Raw genomic sequence first — 16,734 nt, forward strand, 5'->3', positions numbered from 1 at the left:
CCATTCTAGTACAACATGTGTTACAAATGCAACCATTCAATTTTTGTTCAACTTCCCATGATCCAACTCCCTACACAAGCGTCCACTTGCACAGTCCCTGCCAGGCCATAGCCTTCCGACCAATCGACGACTGGAACGTTTGTGGCGAGAGGCCCAACGCATCTCTGTTGTCAAAGGAGGTGATGTAGTTCAACGAGACATCACCCTTCATTCCCTGAGGAATGTAAACCGAGGCGCCCCATGCGCCTTCCGCGCCAGCGACGAGTGTAGTCTTTGAGTTGTCGGGGAGGTTGATAAAATAGACGTAGTTGTCTTTCTGCTCGCGACTCATGTGCTCGCATTGCTTGAACAGCTGGAAGTTGACATATCCAGGACCTTGAATCTCAGCAACGTTGGGCTGGACCAGATCTGGCGAAAATTCGAGATTGTAGAAGTCGCCGTAGAGCACGGGGCCGTCGGTATCGAGAATAAACTCCTCCCAGGAGACAGGCCCGCCATCTTCCTCCGACCTGAGCTGGTAGCTCCGATCCGTAGGGAAGTGGCGCCGGCCAAATTCGGTGGGGGAAGAGTAGAACCAAACCGGCGCGAAGCGCTGGTTGTATGTGCCGTTCATCAACGCTCCGGCACCCCAGCAGGCGTCTATCAACCGCCACTCGCCATCGAGAAGAACACAATTCCAAGCATGGTTGGAGGACTCTGGGGGAGCATGCGAGCCAGGAGATAGCGGTTGGTAGCCGTAGCCCTTGCCAAAACCAGTAACTTTGTGGGCTTGCAATCCACACAAGCTTGCTAGTTCCGAGAACAAGCCCGCATAGCCATCACAGACAGCAAGGCCCGATCGTAGGGTCTGCTCTGGGGAGCTGGCGCTGATGTTGCCAGAGAAGAACGAGTCAACGTCGTAAACGATGTTGCAGTGTAGCCAGTAGAAGATCGCGCGGGCTTTTTCTGTCTCAGAGTCCCAGGGAGATGTCAGTTGCTCAACTAGAAGAGGGAGGGAAGTGACTGATTGACGAGGAAACCCACTTGCATGGGAATCTACAAAGGACCAGTCGTGGCATTTAATACACGCCAAACTCTCTTCTTCTTCTTCGAGTTCTGGCTCAGGTTCGGGCTCTGGAGTTGGCAATCGTGCTGGCATTGGCGGTAATCGGCGAGCTGGGGGGGCTGGCAGGGCTGATTTCGCAATTGGAGGTGGTGGAGGTTTGCGACTTAGTAATCTTTCTAACTCAGGATCGCGACTGCCGCGTCTCGGGGGCAAAGATGGGGCCTTTCTGGGAGGTGGTGGGGGTGGAACACGACTGGGGGCATTGTGCAAGTAAAGTTGGGAAGTTGGCGCTGGAGGTACAGCTCGTCGTGGTGGAAGTGTAGCCATGTCACAATGTCACATCCGCTGGTCACACACCCATCACCCGGCAAAACGAAATGGCGGCGAAAGGATTGGTTGCATACAGTTGGTTGCATACAGTACAAGCATAGGCCAAGCATAATATCCTACGTTGCAGCTTATGGGATTCATTCGTCTACGATCTCGGCTTCTCCTAGAAAAAAGGCATCAGTGACCGCCCAGACATGAGGCACGATAACGGACCTTCTTCTCCTTCCACAGAGCGAGAAGACCAACACCGGAGACTTTGACGACTTTGAAACGGACACCGGGAATATCACCCTTGGCCTTTCCTCGTCGACCGAAACCAGAGATCAGTACTTCGTCGTTCTCATCGACAAAGTTGAGACAACCGTCATTCTATATCATTTTAAGTCCTCAAGTAGGACGGAAAAAGTGATTCGAGGACGCACCGGGACGAATGCAGTAACTTTCTTGCCGTTTTTAATGAGCTGCACCCGCACACATTTGCGGATGGCAGAGTTGGGTTGCTTGGCCTCAACACCGACCTTCTCCAGGACGATTCCCTTGGCATGGGACGAGCCACCGGTGGGGGATGTGCGATAGATGTTTCCTAGTGCCCGTTTTTTGTAGGCTTTGTCCGCCTATGCCGGTCGATAAGGCTTTGACATGGAGAGAGGGAATCAAGCCACGTACCCAGCGGTTCTCACGACGGTCGTTGCGGAGCTTGCGAGCTGCTTGAAGTCCACGGGGCTTGTTGGCTAGAGCGATAGGTGAGCAGAGTTGGTGGCGACGACGGGCAGCAAGCCAGCTTACATCCCATCTTGAGGAGGAGGAAAGGTACAGGAAAATGATGTGACAGCTGACGGCTGACTAGCGTCACGCGCGTACGCAGCTACCGAAGGTCGCGGGAAAGTCACAACAGATGAGATTGCTACATGTCCGCTGAAATACGTCTGATTCTTTCCCGGATTTCCTCCAAACTCTCCTTTCCCCATCGGCCATGTGCCTCTTCCCGGGAAACTGATCTTGTCTTGTCACGGTAAGCAGCCTCAGCTTCCTCGCGCGTATGTTCTTCAATTATTCGAGCCCAACCCATCCGAAAACTCGCTTGAGAGGAAGAACTACCTCGATCGCCGAGGGCCTCTGGCCACGGCTGATCAGTGTAACGAATTCGATTGGCAGGATAGGTTTCGGGGTCATGGAAGGGCAGAAAAGTGTGAACGCGGACTGCCGTATAGATGTCACTACAGGCAACAAGTGCATGTAGTTCGTGAATAACATCATCTCCCCGCTTGACAGGGACACCTCGCACCCAGACTCCTTCTAAGGGCCCATATGTGCCAAGATCCTGTCGGATTTGATTTTCGACTGTGAGTTGAACAATCTTCAATGCATCTTCTCGAGTCCTTGCGCGCATTGAAGCTAACTCTACCTCGAGTTGTTGCTCGCGATTATAAGACTCGGCGACCGCTTCTGACAGACGTTGAACAGTAGCACTTTGTTGTTCTGTCTTGAGCTCTGGTGAATGGATTTCAATGGGTTGCATTCCCTCTTTCATTGAGGTGACGTGTGAATGGGGCAACCGTGTGGGCTCAGAGCCAGCGATCTGAAGCAGTAACCACCGTGTTTGTCGTCGAAGTTTAAATTGGCGAATCATTGACTCGCTATATTTCGGGGAAAAGAAGGATGTGAGGGCGACTGAGAAGACACGGGCAGCGAGCGGAGTTTCGTCTTCTAATTCTGAGTCTGAATCACTCCATTGCCAGTTGATTTCTGTCTCTGATAGTTCTGCCTCCGAGTCTGTTTCTGGTTCTGAGGTTGTTTCTGTTTCTGACTCTGAGGTTGGTTCTGTTTCTGACTCTGAGTGGTCAGATACTTGTTGCTCTTCGGTAGTTTTGGAGCTAGCATGACGGTTCCAAGGCTGAGCAACCTTGGCAATATTTTCGAGCTCCTGCTCCGTATATCGGATAGAGTCTGAGGGGAAAAGTTCAACTTGGCCGGACTGCACATGTAGCAGAAGAGGTCGACGAGAAAACGCGGTCATGGCGTTGTGAGTCCTGAAATGAATTATCTAAACCAGAGTTGAGCGGCTTATCTACACTTTGGAATAGAGCGAACCCCTTGGTTGAAGCTCGCTATCGAGCGAGGACCTCTAGAAAAATCCAATCTGGATTTGAGGTGAACTGAGAGTACATCGGAAGGCGGACACCCAGCCCTCAGCGCGATGCGGCTAATGAAGAACCTTAGCAATTGAAGTTATGGCGTAAATGCAACGCTCACCTCAGCTGGTTAAGCGTGGTGAAAGGCGGAAGGTCATTAAGTTCAACAGACCTGGGAAGCCCAGCCGGAGGGCCAAGGTCTGTCAATGGGGGCTCTTCCGCGGCGTGATGGGTGGTAGACCGCGAATCCAGTCCCCACTGAAGGTTTGAAGCCTTATAGCCAAATGGATGGTGCGGTTTCCTAGGAGTTGGTCGTCGAGATGGTGTAGAATAACATCGAGCGTGCAGAGGAAGGAACTGGCGAAAAGACAGACTGAAGGTCATGATGTGACATGCTTCGCGTTTTCCGTCTTGCGTCGCGTTCACTACACACAAAACCTAAAGCAAGCGGGCTTCTAGACGAGCTCAGAGCAAGAGGGCTCATTAACGATGTGACTGCGCCAGACTATCTCCAGGCTTCCCTCGAAAGAAATTCGCAGACAGTCTATGCGGGGATAGACCCAACCGCCCCAGCCCTCCATGTCGGCCATCTTCTTCCACTCGTGTGTTTACTTCAGTTCCACATCCATGGACACAACATCATACCTCTGGTGAGTTTAGAGCTCCCTTTCGGATTCGAGACTCAAATCATCAGATTGGCGGCGCAACTGGCCTCATTGGAGATCCTTCAGGCCGAACCATCGAACGCGAAACTGCTGAGGAGGAGACAACACTAAGAAACACCAACTCCCTGATCAGACATGTTGAAACCTTCTTCCAACGCGCTTTACTTTACGCAGCTGACCGCGTTGACCTACCTTCGAATCTGTCTGCGCCTATTCGAGTCTTGAACAACGTCGATTGGCATCGCGGGATGACCATGATGGACTTTCTACGCACAGTTGGGCCTCACAGTCGCGTCAACACAATGCTGAATAAAGAGAGGCAAGCCACCCTTCAAACAAATAACATCATTTCATCTAAAGCATAGCGAAACAGCGTCAGAACGCGGTTAGAATCAAAGCAGGGCATCTCCTTCACCGAGTTCACATACCAACTGCTGCAGGCGTACGACTTCTATCATCTTCACAAGCACTTTGGGTGCTCAATCCAACTCGGTGGCTCTGACCAGTGGGGAAACATACTCGGCGGCATATCCCTCATTGGCAAAATCAATGCGACTAATCCCGATGACCCTCCTTCTGCGTTTGGCTTGACAACTCCTTTGCTAACGACCTCCACTGGCGCCAAATTCGGCAAGTCGGCAGGCAATGCCGTTTGGATGGATCCACAGCTTACCAGCGTCTTCAATTTTTATCAAGTAGGTTTTTTCCTTCGCAAGTTGCTTGTGGCAGCCAACCCTTTTGCACAGTATTTTGTCAAAGCTACGGATGCGGAAGTCGAAGGTTACATGAAACTGTTGACCCTAATGTCGCTCGACGACATCCATAAGACGATGGAAGCACATCAGGCATCCCCAGAACAACGAATAGCCCAGAAAGTGCTCGCCGGCGAGCTAACAGAGCTTGTTCACTCCAGTGTGTCTTGTCTGAGTCACCCACAGAGATTAGACACTGACTTGCTTAAGAATCTGGGCGGTCCAACGCGGAGACGATGACGAAAATCATGTTCGAAACGGACTTGCATGACCTCAAGGCCGCAAAGGTCATTGATGCCTTCAAAGACAATGGCAACGTGCATTATGTGTCTTTCGGCGACCTCCAAAACACACCCATCGTCAAACTCGCTTCCAAATACGGTCTTGCGTCTTCAACTTGTACGAATGGACCCTCATATCTCTGCTCCAAATGCTAACGTATTACAAAGCTGCAGCTCGAGCTCTCGTGCTTGCTCGGGGATTATACTCGAACAATGTGCCAGTTGGGGAAACATCACGCACGCTGACTAATTCAGATCTCATCGACGACCAAGTCGTCGTTCTGAAGGCAGGAAAAGACAGGACAGTGATCCTGGCCCTAGAAAAATAATACTACACAACTGATTTTATTATCCATTCGTCCTAGTAATTTTGCGGTATTTACAACAGCCCCCCCCCCTCTTCAATCGATACGAATTGAGCTGTACAATCTGCGGACAGCCCAGTACGACGCGAGGAAACCGATGGTGCCTATGGACGTCAGCCCTACGATTCCATATTTCCAAAGCGGAAACACCCACCCGTGATGAGGAAGTGCAACAGCACAAGCAGCAGCAAATATCCTAGATATAGAATTGCCGAAGATAACGAGTGCAACGACAAGCGGGAAGCCCAGAAGAAGAGGCCGTAAGCCAGCAGCCAGAAGGCGCTTCCACCGCCAGTCAAGAAAGCTCGCCAGTGCCATCTACCACCAAGGTTAAAACGGTTCTTAGATTAACAACAGTGCACACACCGGTATTCTTCAGCGCACAAGATGAAGTAGGTGAACAGAATCGTGACGGTTGCTGTGGTCAAGCCAACGATGCACGCAGTGAGGGCCAAGAAACCGAAGGCATAATACGCGCGCGAGGCAAACAGACTAGACAAAACAAAGTAGAGTTCGACGAACGCAGCACCTATGAGTAGTTTAACAGCATATGGACATGGAGAAAGGAGAGAGTTTGTTACCGAAAGGTAAGATGCCGCTGAGTAGTGCTGCAGCCCATGGCTGGAGGTATCGTGGTCCAGGAGGTATTTGACGGGGAATTTGATGCACTCTGACTGGATGCGCAACTGAACCTTGTTTGCTGCCAATATATGCGCCGATGGCACAAAGTGGTCCATTCAATCCGAACCTATGGAGATTAGACTGAAATATCCTAGAGAAACGTGTCCCATACCACATAAGCACAATCAGTAGCATTGTTCCTGTTGTCAAGTTGAAGAGAGGAATAGAGCATTCGAGCCAACACTTACCAAAGGGCACAGCACCAGATGATCCAGCACCGAGAAGGAAAAGGTTTAGGAGGAACACGATAGTAAAGATCACAGTTGGCAAGATGGTCGCAGTCATGAAAACATTTTTCCTCCTTTCCGTACCCCCAAGCGAAGCATAGACGCGACTTGAGATGTAGCCTCCGATGCTGTAGATAATACACACTGAGGGTGAAATCGAGATCAAGACAGAAGCCCTTACCAGCCAAATAGAGACCAAAACACCATCATCACAGTGGCAAGTGAGCCGCGATTTGAAGGAGACAAAAAGCCAAGGAGGGCGAATACTACCAAAGATGTTAGAGCCGATCGTCGAATTGGAAATGTACCCACCCATTGTCACTGCAAGCATCGCACAAAGCTGAGCTCCGTTCCCACTCATAACCGAAAGTATCATTGGGTATGATGGTGTCCTGAAAACTTCTGCGTGCACAAGTTTCCAGCCCCAGTCTTCTTGTACGTCCTCCTAGAAGATGATGATAAGCAAACGTCAGCAAGAACGAAAACGAACGAACGCTCAGATCAATAGCATTGTACCGCGAGATCTGCCGGGTGATGAGAAACAAATGAGGACCGAAAGGAGGTGAGCGCACATCGCGAGAAACACTTCGAATGAGGATCATAGACACCATAACACAAAGGAAAATGACCTGGTGAAGGGTCAATTCATTATTTAGCAGCTTCAAATTAACAACAAACAATGAAGGAGGAGTTGATCAAACTGAACCAGTGGATTCGAGGGTCGAGAACTTTGAGATACGAGTCCCAACTAGACAAGCGATGAGTAATACATATGACATACAAATAAAAACCCACCGAGTTGCCTAAAAATATTCAGGATAAAGTTAGTTTAAAGCGGGGAGGAGCCCGTACCCAGGGAGTATCAGATTCCTAGGCAGGGCGGTGAGAAGGACAACAGACGGTGGGAATAGGCCTACATTCCATGTTACTCGATAAGTGTAGCGAATGGAATTTGTTTGTTGCTCGCTCAAAACAAGAGGATGTGAATTGTCCGTGTCACATGTGGGAGTGTCTTGCTGAGATCCACCAATGCTGGCGCCCAGTCAGTGAATCGATCACAAAACAAAGAAACCCCCCAAACCTCGACGGCCAAACGAGAACACCGACCACACGGTAATTTCCTGGAGTTGGAGAGTGGTATCTGCAGTGGTAATTAGATGCCACTCGGAGACTTAATAGCAACACCAACTGGAGGACAATGTCGTAATGATTGTTGAGCGCAGGTGTGGTGTCTTTGAACGGTCCCTCGTCATTTCCAAGGTTGAATCCCAGGTCATAGAAGTAATCGCCCCTTGAGTCAATCTTCAACTCCGCCGCGGGAAGGCTGCAATGCGTTAGCGTCATTCCTTCCACGAGTTTAGAGCTACCCATCAATAAGCCAGTTGAGAGCCTGAAAAACCAGGTCAGTGTAAGGCATCGCGTAAGCCACTATACGAACGTAGTCATCGCGAATTCTATCGTTAATGAATTTGGCGTCCTCTGCAGAAACGTTGGACTGCAGACAAAGCGTCTGACAGGAAGAGTTGTGCTCCAGCATTTTAATCTGCAGTTAACCTAAGAGCCACGATTAAATACCCCTTCAATTCACGTACGTCGTATGGCGAATTGAATATTCGGTCCCCGAACAAAATAGAGCCTAAACTCTCGGGTTGCTTCACGGGACCACCGGGGGTTGGTTCGCAGAAATGGAATCGCGGATTGTAGTAGTCGTCTGTGGGACATTAGGCGAGAAAAGGACGCGAGGGGAAGCAAAGCGGACAATTTATAAGAGATTTCTGGACGAGATGAGATTCAACAGAGAACGCGCGACGTTGGCACACGCACCAATTTCGCAGTGCTACTTCCAGTGAGCATCGGCGTCAGTGCATTGACGAATAGCGGGACCTGTTAAAAGGTCATTCCGTCGAGTTAAAATGTTCAAATGCCATGTACCGGGTCGCCTTGCTTAAAGTTGTGTGGGGCAGCGCCAGGTAAATAGAACGCGAGGGAAATATTGAAGCCTGTGGAAGGTTGACTGCCAACTGGGGACGCGATAGAAAGGCTTACTGGCCGCAAGGACCAGCAGTCCGGCCGAGCGAGAGCACTTCATGAGTGCTAAGAGTGAGTGCGGTCACGGCGTTTACCCGCTTGCTTTCCGACTTGATGGCTAAATTCGAGATTCTGGCAAGATGTCCAACCACACGCGCTAGAGTCTCGCGATTGACTCTTTCGCATGGGGAAACCGCGCTACCCACATTTATGCCAGTTGCGACACAAGCAGCGATCAAAGGCCTCACCTCTCAACAAGTCGAGAGTCTCGGTATTAGCTTAATTCTCAACAACACTTACCACCTCAATCTGCGCCCTGGAGTTCAAATCCTAGCTCAGGCAGGAGGCGCACATAAATTTCAGGGCTGGAACAAGAACCTTCTGACCGACAGTGGAGGGTTTCAATTTGTATCCCTTAGCAAGTTTGCTAAGATCACTGAAGAAGGCAAGCAAACCATATTAGTGTTTTGGCGTAACTGTAACTCACATTTTGGTAGGCGCCTTATTCTCCAGCCCCTTCACAGGAGAGCCAACGATGCTGACAGTGTGTGGTCCCTGATGCTCCTTCCTTGTCGCTCATCATTGCATAGCCTGAAGAAAGCATCTCCATACAGCATGCTATCGGAGCTGGTAGTTTTCACTCTTCAACTGGATTTCGTGACCTTGAATACCCTGCAGACATAATAATGCAACTCGATGATGTAGTCCCCAGCCTTACACCAGATCGCGCGAGGGTCGAAGAGGCGATGGAGCGTTCTGTTCGCTGGCTCGATAGATGCATTGCTTTCCATAACGCTTCTGGGAAGCAGACTACGCAAAATCTGTTCGCCATTGTGCAAGGCGGTCTTGATCATGAACTTCGGGACCGTTGTCTTAAACAAATGGTGGAACGCAGCAATCAAGTGGCAGGCTTTGCAGTGGGTAAGATCCCAGTTTAACAGCTCAACGAGCTCAATGGAACGTATAGGCGGTTTGAGCGGTGGTGAAGAGAAAGGTCTGTCTCATTTCACTCGCAGGACGATTGTCGCCTCACCACACGCGATCAGACGTCTTCTGGCGAATGTCTGTCCTATATCGTGTCTGGTTCTCACCCTTAACAAACCGCCAGTGTAAAGCAATGTGCCGAAAAACTTCCTGAAGAAAAGCCTAGGTATTGTATGGGTGTGGGCTTCGCAGAAGGAAATCTTTCTTCTCTTGTTCAAGCAGTGCATTCTAATACCTCGACAGATCTCCTCGTTTGTGTTGCGCTGGGAGTCGATATGGTGGGGGTTCCTACCTTGCTTACCTGATAAAAGCTTATGATGTAGGCTGATTGTGTTTTCCCAACACGAACTGCGCGATTTGGAGTCGCCTTGACGAGGAATGGGCCTTTAAATCTGAGTATGGGACCATCAACATGCGATCTCTCATTGCTCATCTTGAGGCAGGACTTGCAAAGCATGCCACTGATTTCTCTCCAATTGAAAAGGACTGTCCTTGTCCTACTTGCAGTCAGGGAACTTCAAGAGCTATGCTCCATCATATTGTCACTCGAGAAACCGCCGCTGCCCATGGTAATTGTTCCTTTCTCTGTCCAATTTTCGGAGCTCAGATTCAATCAGCGGTCACAATACACAACATTGTCTTCCAGGCGCAAGTAATGGGTGGTGCTCGTGACGCCATTATTGCGGGGACTTTCCCTCAATACCTAAAAGCCTTTTTTGCAGGGTATTTTGCTGACGCTGGTTACCCTGAATGGTGTGTCAATGCGCTGCAGAGCGTTGGGGTAGACCTTCTTGAGGGACTAGATCCCAGCGAGGTAAAAATCATTCCGGGAAGTGGCGCTAAGTGGGAGTACTCTACAAATAAAAGTAAAACGAAGTAATGAGTATATTCCATCGTCATCATCGTCTGCCCTTTTTTGAAGGACGTGCATTTTTGGCCCGACGCTTTTCCAGCAACTTGCGCCCTTTGCGAATTTGCTCAGACGTCTTGAGCTCCGTTTTGACTCGACCAATAGGTTTACCACGGTAACGACCCTGAGGAGCTTCCCCTCCTGCAGCCTCGTTCTTCTTCTTGATATGGCGGACTTTACGATCGTAGTTCTTATCCAGTTTGTCTAGCGGCTTGGCTTCAGGCATCGCATTATGGCGGAATCGTTGCCCGTTGCTTGATCTTCTTGACGAGCCCTCATGCTCCGCTTCGCCAACCCTCGGGACTGACTGACGAGTCTTGGCCTTCCACTCATCGAACCGTCCACTGCGGTATGTTGCGGGCAGACGGGTGCCATTCTCCGTCTTGACCAGTTTCATGTTGTCTGCGCCCACCCCATCGCCCTTGACGAACCGCCGCTTCTTCTTATCCCACGTCATCTGATTGCGTTGGCGATTCCCGGAGCCTTCGTCGCCAACGAGATCAAATGTTGCGTTCCTTGCCTGCTCGCCAAAAGAGGCACCATCTCGAAGGGAGTATCTGGAGAAACACAGTGATAAGGAATATGAGAGGTATGAGCAAATGAATAAGCACCCTTTCTCCGTGGTCGCATCTTTCTGATAATGAGACATATAAAACTCAGCGTCGCGGTAGTTCTGAGCACGGTCAGAAGCATTGGTGACAACCTATGCAAAGCGTGAGCGTGTTGTTGAATAAACGTCTTGGAGGGACATACAGCGACTTCCGTTTCATTGGCAACTTCAGGTAGTTCCTCGTCAGAGTCCACATCGATGATGGGAGCCGACACGCGTCGTTTGGCCGCCCGTTCTAAGGCTTTCCTGCGCTCCTTCATCAAGGCAGCGTTGGCCACATTTCCCTTTCCGGCTACCTCGAAGACAGTTTCTGAAGGAGTGAAAGCCTGGACACTCCGCAACAGCGCTTGCCTGGCTTGCTCTTGCAGTCTTCTGCGAGCAGAGTCGTCGCCCCGTAGTAACACGGGATGAATACCCGAATGGGAGCCAGCCAACATCCATTTTGGATCTTTGATCATCTCTTTTGCTCGTTTATAGCTTTGTGGACTGGCCTTGCCTTTACTTCTCTCGTACATCGCGTGACCACGCTGCATAACTGCCCGCAGACTGGGTAGAGAGTGATTGGCATCATCCAACGACCGCAGATACTCGACCTCGGTGTCAATCTTTTCGCGTTCGAATGTCCCCAGCACAAGCGATTGAGTATACTCCTGGTCGTCATCGCTGGTTACATTGGGTTGCAATGGACGGCCGAGGAAAAGCTGTAGATCGAGAAGGTATGGCAGCTCAGTGTTGGTGACAAAAGACCATGCCCAGCCTTGTCGACCAGCACGAGCGGTTCTTCCTACCCGATGGACAAAGACTCGTGCACCCTGGGGAAAGTCATAGTTGACGACATTCTCCAAAACAGGAATGTCGATACCACGAGCTGCGACGTCTGTGACGACCAAGATGCTCGTTGTTCCTCGTCTGAACTGATCCATTTGGAAAGAACGCGCGGTTTGGTCGAGCGAGCCATAGATGTGCGAGACCGCGTAGTTGGCAGTCGTAAGCATATTTTGTAGGTACTCGACGTGGTGCTTTGTGGCCGCAAATATGAGAGTTTGGTGCGGGGCAGTGATCTGCTCTGAAGGCTTGACTTTTGTGTTTCGAGGTGCTTTCCCTGTTTCTGTGTCCTCGGGAGTGGTTCGCTCGGCAAACGGTACTTTTATCACGTCCCTCAGTAGTGAAAGAAGACAGGCGTCTTTTTCGGCTTGTTTGATGGAGAAAAAGGCCATTTTGAGGTCGGTGCTGATTTTGCTTTCTGCGTCCAACCGCACAAGCTTCGGATCCTTTAAACCAGCCTTGGCAAATTCGACGAGTGACTTGGGAAGTGTGGCAGAGAATAACAGCGTCTGGCGAGAAGCGGGTAATCGTTGCAGTATTTCGTTGAGTGCCGTCTCGAAGCCCATCTCGAACAAACGGTCCGCTTCGTCGAAAACGACATATTGAACTGATTTCAAGTCGAGGTTCATCTCGACTATAAGATGGAGAAGTCGTCCGGGAGTTGCGATAATGCTAAAAGGGGGTTAGGGTTGGCTAATGCTAGAAAAAAATGGACTCACACATCAGGATTGTTGGCGATGGTTTCGAACTGCTCATCCATCCCTTCTCCACCGACAATAAGACTCCACCGCAGATTTTGACTCTTTGAAGAAGAAGAATCCTCGGTCTCCGCGTCTCCTGCATGATTGCCTTGACCCGCATGCCAACCCCGTGCCAACTCTTTCCCAACCTTCAATATTTGCAGAGCCAGCTCTCTCGTTGGGAGAAGAATAAGAGAACGGGCTCCAAATGTCGAGGAATGCCTACCACCCAGACGTTGAACGAGCGGTACAAGATAGGCAAGTGATTTGCCGGAGCCAGTCCTAGCCATCCCTACAAGATCGCGCGGTGGGTTGTCCAATAGAGCAGGAATAGAAAGGCGCTGTATTGGTGTCGGAATTCGATACCCTTGGAGTGTTAAGGAGCGTAATAAGGGTGGATGTAGACCTACATGCTGCGTTCAAAAAAAAGACAGTCAGCACAAGAAGATGGCGGACGCACCCATGCTCTGGAAACTACCACCTCCTACTTCACCCTTGACTAGTTTTCCCTTTCCCTTGGCTTTTTTCACAATATCCGTCCCCTGCTTGATATCTCTCTTCGTGATGGATGTTCGGATGAATTCTCCCAGTTCGTCTTCATCGTCGTCTTCACTTTCCGATTTTCGGCGCTTGCTGGTTAGGGCGGAAAATATGTCCACAGAGTCGCTCTCGTTATCGCTATCTTCACGTCTGCGTTTCGAGGACATAAGGAAAGAGTATTACGGTCACGGGATCGATGAACGTTTGACCACAACCAGCGAGGGTCTACTACTACAATGCAAGACTCCAAATTAAGTTAAAAATCGTCGTTATGGCCATGAGCGAAGACCCCAGCCAACCTCTTCGAATACGGCTGGCATTATTTCTATTGAAATTATTGCGATGCCAGCATAGACGATGAGTTTGGTCAAGACGTCTGCATCGTATCGTTTGATGGGATCCTCTGGCCCACTCTCCTTGGAAGAGGTCCCTCCTCCAACTTTGGCCGCATCAGCGGTCTCCATTCGCCTTCGAAGCCCATTCTTTCCATTCCCATTTAGTGGCGAATACCCGCTTCCAATTCCGCCAATCTCAACACCAGCGGTGGAAGTCAGATCAATGACAGAGGGAACGGGGTGCAGTGCATCTACCCCAGGGGCGAATCGGTAGTCTGTCGCAGGTTTGTACCACCGTCGAGTGGGAAGCGAGATCAGTTTGGCGAGCAAGCGGAAGGTGGGGGGCAGGGCACGATGCATCAGTGCTTTTGCAGCCAAACGCCAAACGAAGATGGCAAGAATACCAATGAACATTTTGGCAACCGCGATAGCCCACCAGAGGCCAATATCTTGCCAGGTCCGTGGTACAGCCTCCCAGATACCGTCGTGGAATGTCCACCCACTTCCAGGCATTATCGTTGTCGTCTTTTGTCCAAATCCGGGGAAATACCGGATAGCACCCCACCGACCTATCAGCATGCCTAGAGCGACACTGCCAATAGCAATGGCATCCTCGAAACAAGGGCAGTCGTCTACTGGTTGTGGATGCTGATTGACAGCAAGAAGGCCCAGTGGAATCAGCGTAAGAGGAACACGAAATGACGACGGAGGGGTATTAGCAATCCAGGCATCGAGGTAAGCTCCTCCTCCCCAGCCCTTGAGCAAGGTCGTATGGTAGGTGCCAAACGTAAATGGAATACCCCGGAAGGACGAGTGGGCAAGCCAAACGCCTACTCCTAAAACAACACCAAGGATACAGTCGAAGACCGAATGCATTGCCAGATAGATGCGGCCAAACACGATTGACGTCACGTAGAAGATTAGGGCGCTGGTGCAGGCGACATAAACCGGAAATGAGACAGATGGGGAGGAGCCGTCGACGGGGAATGCGTTTTCATGAATATGGGCGAAGAAGAGTAGCGCTAAGGAAACACTATTGGTGCTGTGGGTCGACGGCCTTGATTCAATTCAGTTGTAGTCAACACGGAGAACGAATGCTACAGACATTCCGTATTCCAAATGGTCATTTCCGATTGCTGACTCTCAGGTGAGAAAATAGTGGGCAAGCTAGAAAGCCACGCACTCAATCGCGTGACAGGCGGCGCAAAAGGGCGGGGACAGCAGAAGAGGTCTTTCATGACTGAGGTTATGTAGATTCCAACACCCAGGGTGATAATTAGTCCGCGTCCCAGCTCTGCTGAGCCAAAGAAGAACAGCATCGGGAGGAAGAGCATGAAAAATACTGCCAAGAATTGTCAATGTTGTGCTATTTTGAGAGAAGCGCGGGAGGGACCATGGGAGCCAAGTGCGCTCGTGTAAACGAAGTACTTGTCGAGCTTTATAATGGTAAGGTGGTAAGCCAGAAGCAGTGCGATAAACATACCAACGGAGTTCTGATTGCCTCCTGCATTCGAGCAATGTAAACCGACTCGATTCGAATGAGCTGAACGATTTTCCTCCGGACAGCAGCTCGCCACCATGGCAGTGTTGCGTCATAAATATCCATCGGGCGATCTAATTCTTGGGTGGGAGTTGGTATGGGCGAGCCCACTCTCGAAGAGGCCACCGATGACGGGCCAGAGAGCGAAAATTGAGCACTCCGACCCCGATGCATGGCGTGCGATGAAGATGAGAAGCAACCAAAAATCTGGCGAAATACATCATGATGGTATTACAAATTACCCTCTACCTCGACCCGCAACTAGCGAACGAGAAAATATCAGCTATTGAAGGGAATGAAGGAACAACTTTACCTCCTCTCGCTCGCGTGGCCGCTCGTATTGAAGCCCGTGTTCCTCTAACACCCCGGACAATACCGCCTCTACCTACCCCGCGTTCTTTCTTTTCTTTCTCAATTCGTTCCCGCTCCAACTGCTGTATTCGTTCGTTTTCCTCTTTTGCACGCCTCTCTTTCTCCCTGAGGGCCGCTTCTGCGCGCTCTTCAGCCAGCTTCTGTGCTCGCCTTTCCTCTTCTTCTTGTTCTTTCATCAGCTCAAGTTCGTCCTTGGGATGATTTAAACCAACAAACGAAAGCGACAGAGGAGAAGACTCACAGCATCTGCTCCATGCCAATCTTCATCGAGAATCAGTTGAGAAAACTTTTCCGATTCTTCGAGAATGTCAACATATTTGTTAAGGAGGCCTTCGGTTTGCTCTAGCTGGGCTGCGATGCGCTGGGAAAGTTAGAAATCATAAACCGAGGGTCAAGACAGCAACACACTTGGTTTTGTGAGCTAACATCTCCCAGCGCGTCGTTGAAGGACGAAAGCGCAGCATTGAGTTTCTGAAGGACGAAGAGATCGTCTCTTAGTTTGTCTTCCCGCCGCCTTCCCGCTTTCGGAGTAGATCCAGAGGCTGAGCAAGAACATGAGCAATCCGCAATAGCAAGCGCGTTCGATGAAGAAACCTTCAGGTCTGTCGCCCAACGACAACTCCGAGATTGAAAGATCGGCACCACCAGGGCCAGTATCTGATGAAGCTATAGAATACGACCCTAGCGGTGTCTCAGATAGAAGGTTCGAGTGGGAGCCATCGAAGAAAAGCAAAGACGAGTCGGACGCCATCTGGAAGAAACGCGACGTGACGGATCGTCACGTCGGATCGTCACGTCGGATCGTCACGTCGCGTTGACACAACTGGTCACGGCGCGTTCTCGTTCTTGTCCACCATGCCACCGAAACGAAAGAGCACAGACGGTCAGGATATTAAGCCAGCGAAGGTTAGCTAGGATTCAACGCTTACTTCTATGTCTGATGACTAGCATAGAAATCCAAGAAGGTTGCCATTGAGGATGAGTCGGAATCTGAGGAAGCTCCTCGCCCACCACCATCGACCGTGAAGAAGCCAAAATTTGCAGGAAAGGACCCAGATCCGGTGGAAGATAGTCCCAAACTCCAAATAAACGAATCGAAAGAGAAATTCGTGGACCTGGGAAAAAACAAGCGCGTCACGATTCGTGAATTCAAGAAGTCGGTTTTGGTGGACATACGCGAGTTTTATACGGATAAGGTGCGTGTTGGGGACACTTTGTCGTCTCATTCGTTTACCCTACTACCAGTCAACGGATGAAATGAAGCCTGGCAAGAAGGGCATATCGTTGTCGTTGGAGCAGTATCAAGCGTTGAAATCGGCGATTGTAGCAGGAGTTCTCGACGAGGCTGTGGACGAACTGAAATGAGATGAGA

The 16,734-nt window shown here is 50.3% G+C and overlaps 9 protein-coding genes across 9 annotated transcripts; 3 read left to right on the top strand and 6 right to left on the bottom strand.

Annotated features, from left to right (window-relative positions):
* Nucleotides 1-70: 70 nt before the first annotated feature.
* Nucleotides 71-1,372, bottom strand: MIND_00078000 (TGc domain-containing protein; the record flags this gene model as incomplete). The annotated part of the gene is made up of 1 exon (XM_037357739.1): nucleotides 71-1,372. The coding sequence occupies one exon, from the start codon at nucleotides 1,370-1,372 to the stop codon at nucleotides 71-73; it is 1,302 nt and encodes a 433-aa protein (XP_037225649.1).
* Nucleotides 1,373-1,520: 148 nt separating this feature from the next.
* MIND_00078100 (Ribosomal protein) lies at nucleotides 1,521-2,222 on the bottom strand (the record flags this gene model as incomplete). The annotated part of the gene is made up of 5 exons (XM_037357740.1): nucleotides 2,162-2,222; nucleotides 2,042-2,106; nucleotides 1,798-1,989; nucleotides 1,589-1,744; nucleotides 1,521-1,538 (listed from the first exon to the last, which is right to left on the bottom strand). Exons 1-5 carry the CDS (start codon nucleotides 2,166-2,168, stop codon nucleotides 1,521-1,523), a joined length of 438 nt encoding a protein of 145 aa, XP_037225650.1. The 5' UTR covers nucleotides 2,169-2,222.
* A 57-nt stretch (nucleotides 2,223-2,279) lies between these two features.
* Nucleotides 2,280-3,873, bottom strand: MIND_00078200 (uncharacterized protein; the record flags this gene model as incomplete). The annotated part of the gene is made up of 1 exon (XM_037357741.1): nucleotides 2,280-3,873. Exon 1 carries the CDS (start codon nucleotides 3,390-3,392, stop codon nucleotides 2,280-2,282), a length of 1,113 nt encoding a protein of 370 aa, XP_037225651.1. The 5' UTR covers nucleotides 3,393-3,873.
* Nucleotides 3,874-3,899: 26 nt separating this feature from the next.
* Nucleotides 3,900-5,534, top strand: MIND_00078300 (Tyrosine--tRNA ligase; the record flags this gene model as incomplete). The annotated part of the gene is made up of 6 exons (XM_037357742.1): nucleotides 3,900-4,157; nucleotides 4,202-4,374; nucleotides 4,546-4,867; nucleotides 4,919-5,084; nucleotides 5,135-5,323; nucleotides 5,374-5,534. The coding sequence occupies 6 exons, from the start codon at nucleotides 3,900-3,902 to the stop codon at nucleotides 5,532-5,534; spliced, it is 1,269 nt and encodes a 422-aa protein (XP_037225652.1).
* A 72-nt stretch (nucleotides 5,535-5,606) lies between these two features.
* MIND_00078400 (Transmembrane 9 superfamily member) lies at nucleotides 5,607-8,567 on the bottom strand (the record flags this gene model as incomplete). The annotated part of the gene is made up of 23 exons (XM_037357743.1): nucleotides 5,607-5,674; nucleotides 5,725-5,888; nucleotides 5,937-6,099; nucleotides 6,152-6,318; nucleotides 6,364-6,391; nucleotides 6,440-6,606; nucleotides 6,660-6,744; nucleotides 6,791-6,923; nucleotides 6,973-7,002; nucleotides 7,051-7,107; nucleotides 7,157-7,226; nucleotides 7,274-7,281; nucleotides 7,331-7,348; nucleotides 7,396-7,510; nucleotides 7,560-7,619; nucleotides 7,668-7,802; nucleotides 7,846-7,868; nucleotides 7,917-8,021; nucleotides 8,071-8,189; nucleotides 8,238-8,253; nucleotides 8,303-8,362; nucleotides 8,411-8,478; nucleotides 8,525-8,567. The coding sequence occupies 23 exons, from the start codon at nucleotides 8,565-8,567 to the stop codon at nucleotides 5,607-5,609; spliced, it is 1,902 nt and encodes a 633-aa protein (XP_037225653.1).
* A 53-nt stretch (nucleotides 8,568-8,620) lies between these two features.
* On the top strand, nucleotides 8,621-10,370 carry MIND_00078500 (Queuine tRNA-ribosyltransferase; the record flags this gene model as incomplete). Its single annotated transcript, XM_037357744.1, has 8 exons — nucleotides 8,621-9,052; nucleotides 9,097-9,427; nucleotides 9,474-9,500; nucleotides 9,553-9,568; nucleotides 9,615-9,768; nucleotides 9,814-9,886; nucleotides 9,934-10,059; nucleotides 10,108-10,370. 8 exons carry the CDS (start codon nucleotides 8,621-8,623, stop codon nucleotides 10,368-10,370), a joined length of 1,422 nt encoding a protein of 473 aa, XP_037225654.1.
* Nucleotides 10,371-10,389: 19 nt separating this feature from the next.
* On the bottom strand, nucleotides 10,390-13,282 carry MIND_00078600 (ATP-dependent RNA helicase DBP10; the record flags this gene model as incomplete). The annotated part of the gene is made up of 5 exons (XM_037357745.1): nucleotides 10,390-10,957; nucleotides 11,012-11,103; nucleotides 11,154-12,507; nucleotides 12,555-12,981; nucleotides 13,036-13,282. 5 exons carry the CDS (start codon nucleotides 13,280-13,282, stop codon nucleotides 10,390-10,392), a joined length of 2,688 nt encoding a protein of 895 aa, XP_037225655.1.
* A 102-nt stretch (nucleotides 13,283-13,384) lies between these two features.
* MIND_00078700 (Sphingosine-1-phosphate phosphatase) lies at nucleotides 13,385-16,113 on the bottom strand (the record flags this gene model as incomplete). The annotated part of the gene is made up of 11 exons (XM_037357746.1): nucleotides 13,385-14,507; nucleotides 14,556-14,586; nucleotides 14,634-14,792; nucleotides 14,844-14,886; nucleotides 14,934-15,064; nucleotides 15,102-15,197; nucleotides 15,240-15,251; nucleotides 15,304-15,553; nucleotides 15,604-15,723; nucleotides 15,771-15,904; nucleotides 15,957-16,113. 11 exons carry the CDS (start codon nucleotides 16,111-16,113, stop codon nucleotides 13,385-13,387), a joined length of 2,256 nt encoding a protein of 751 aa, XP_037225656.1.
* Nucleotides 16,114-16,202: 89 nt separating this feature from the next.
* Nucleotides 16,203-16,727, top strand: MIND_00078800 (Activated RNA polymerase II transcriptional coactivator; the record flags this gene model as incomplete). Its single annotated transcript, XM_037357747.1, has 3 exons — nucleotides 16,203-16,268; nucleotides 16,316-16,558; nucleotides 16,608-16,727. Exons 1-3 carry the CDS (start codon nucleotides 16,218-16,220, stop codon nucleotides 16,725-16,727), a joined length of 414 nt encoding a protein of 137 aa, XP_037225657.1. The 5' UTR covers nucleotides 16,203-16,217.
* Nucleotides 16,728-16,734: the final 7 nt, after the last annotated feature.

This window comes from Mycena indigotica (genome assembly GCF_014461135.1).
Source record: "Mycena indigotica strain 171206Taipei chromosome Unknown Mind.scaff0001, whole genome shotgun sequence".
Classification (NCBI taxonomy): Eukaryota; Fungi; Basidiomycota; class Agaricomycetes; order Agaricales; family Mycenaceae; genus Mycena; species Mycena indigotica.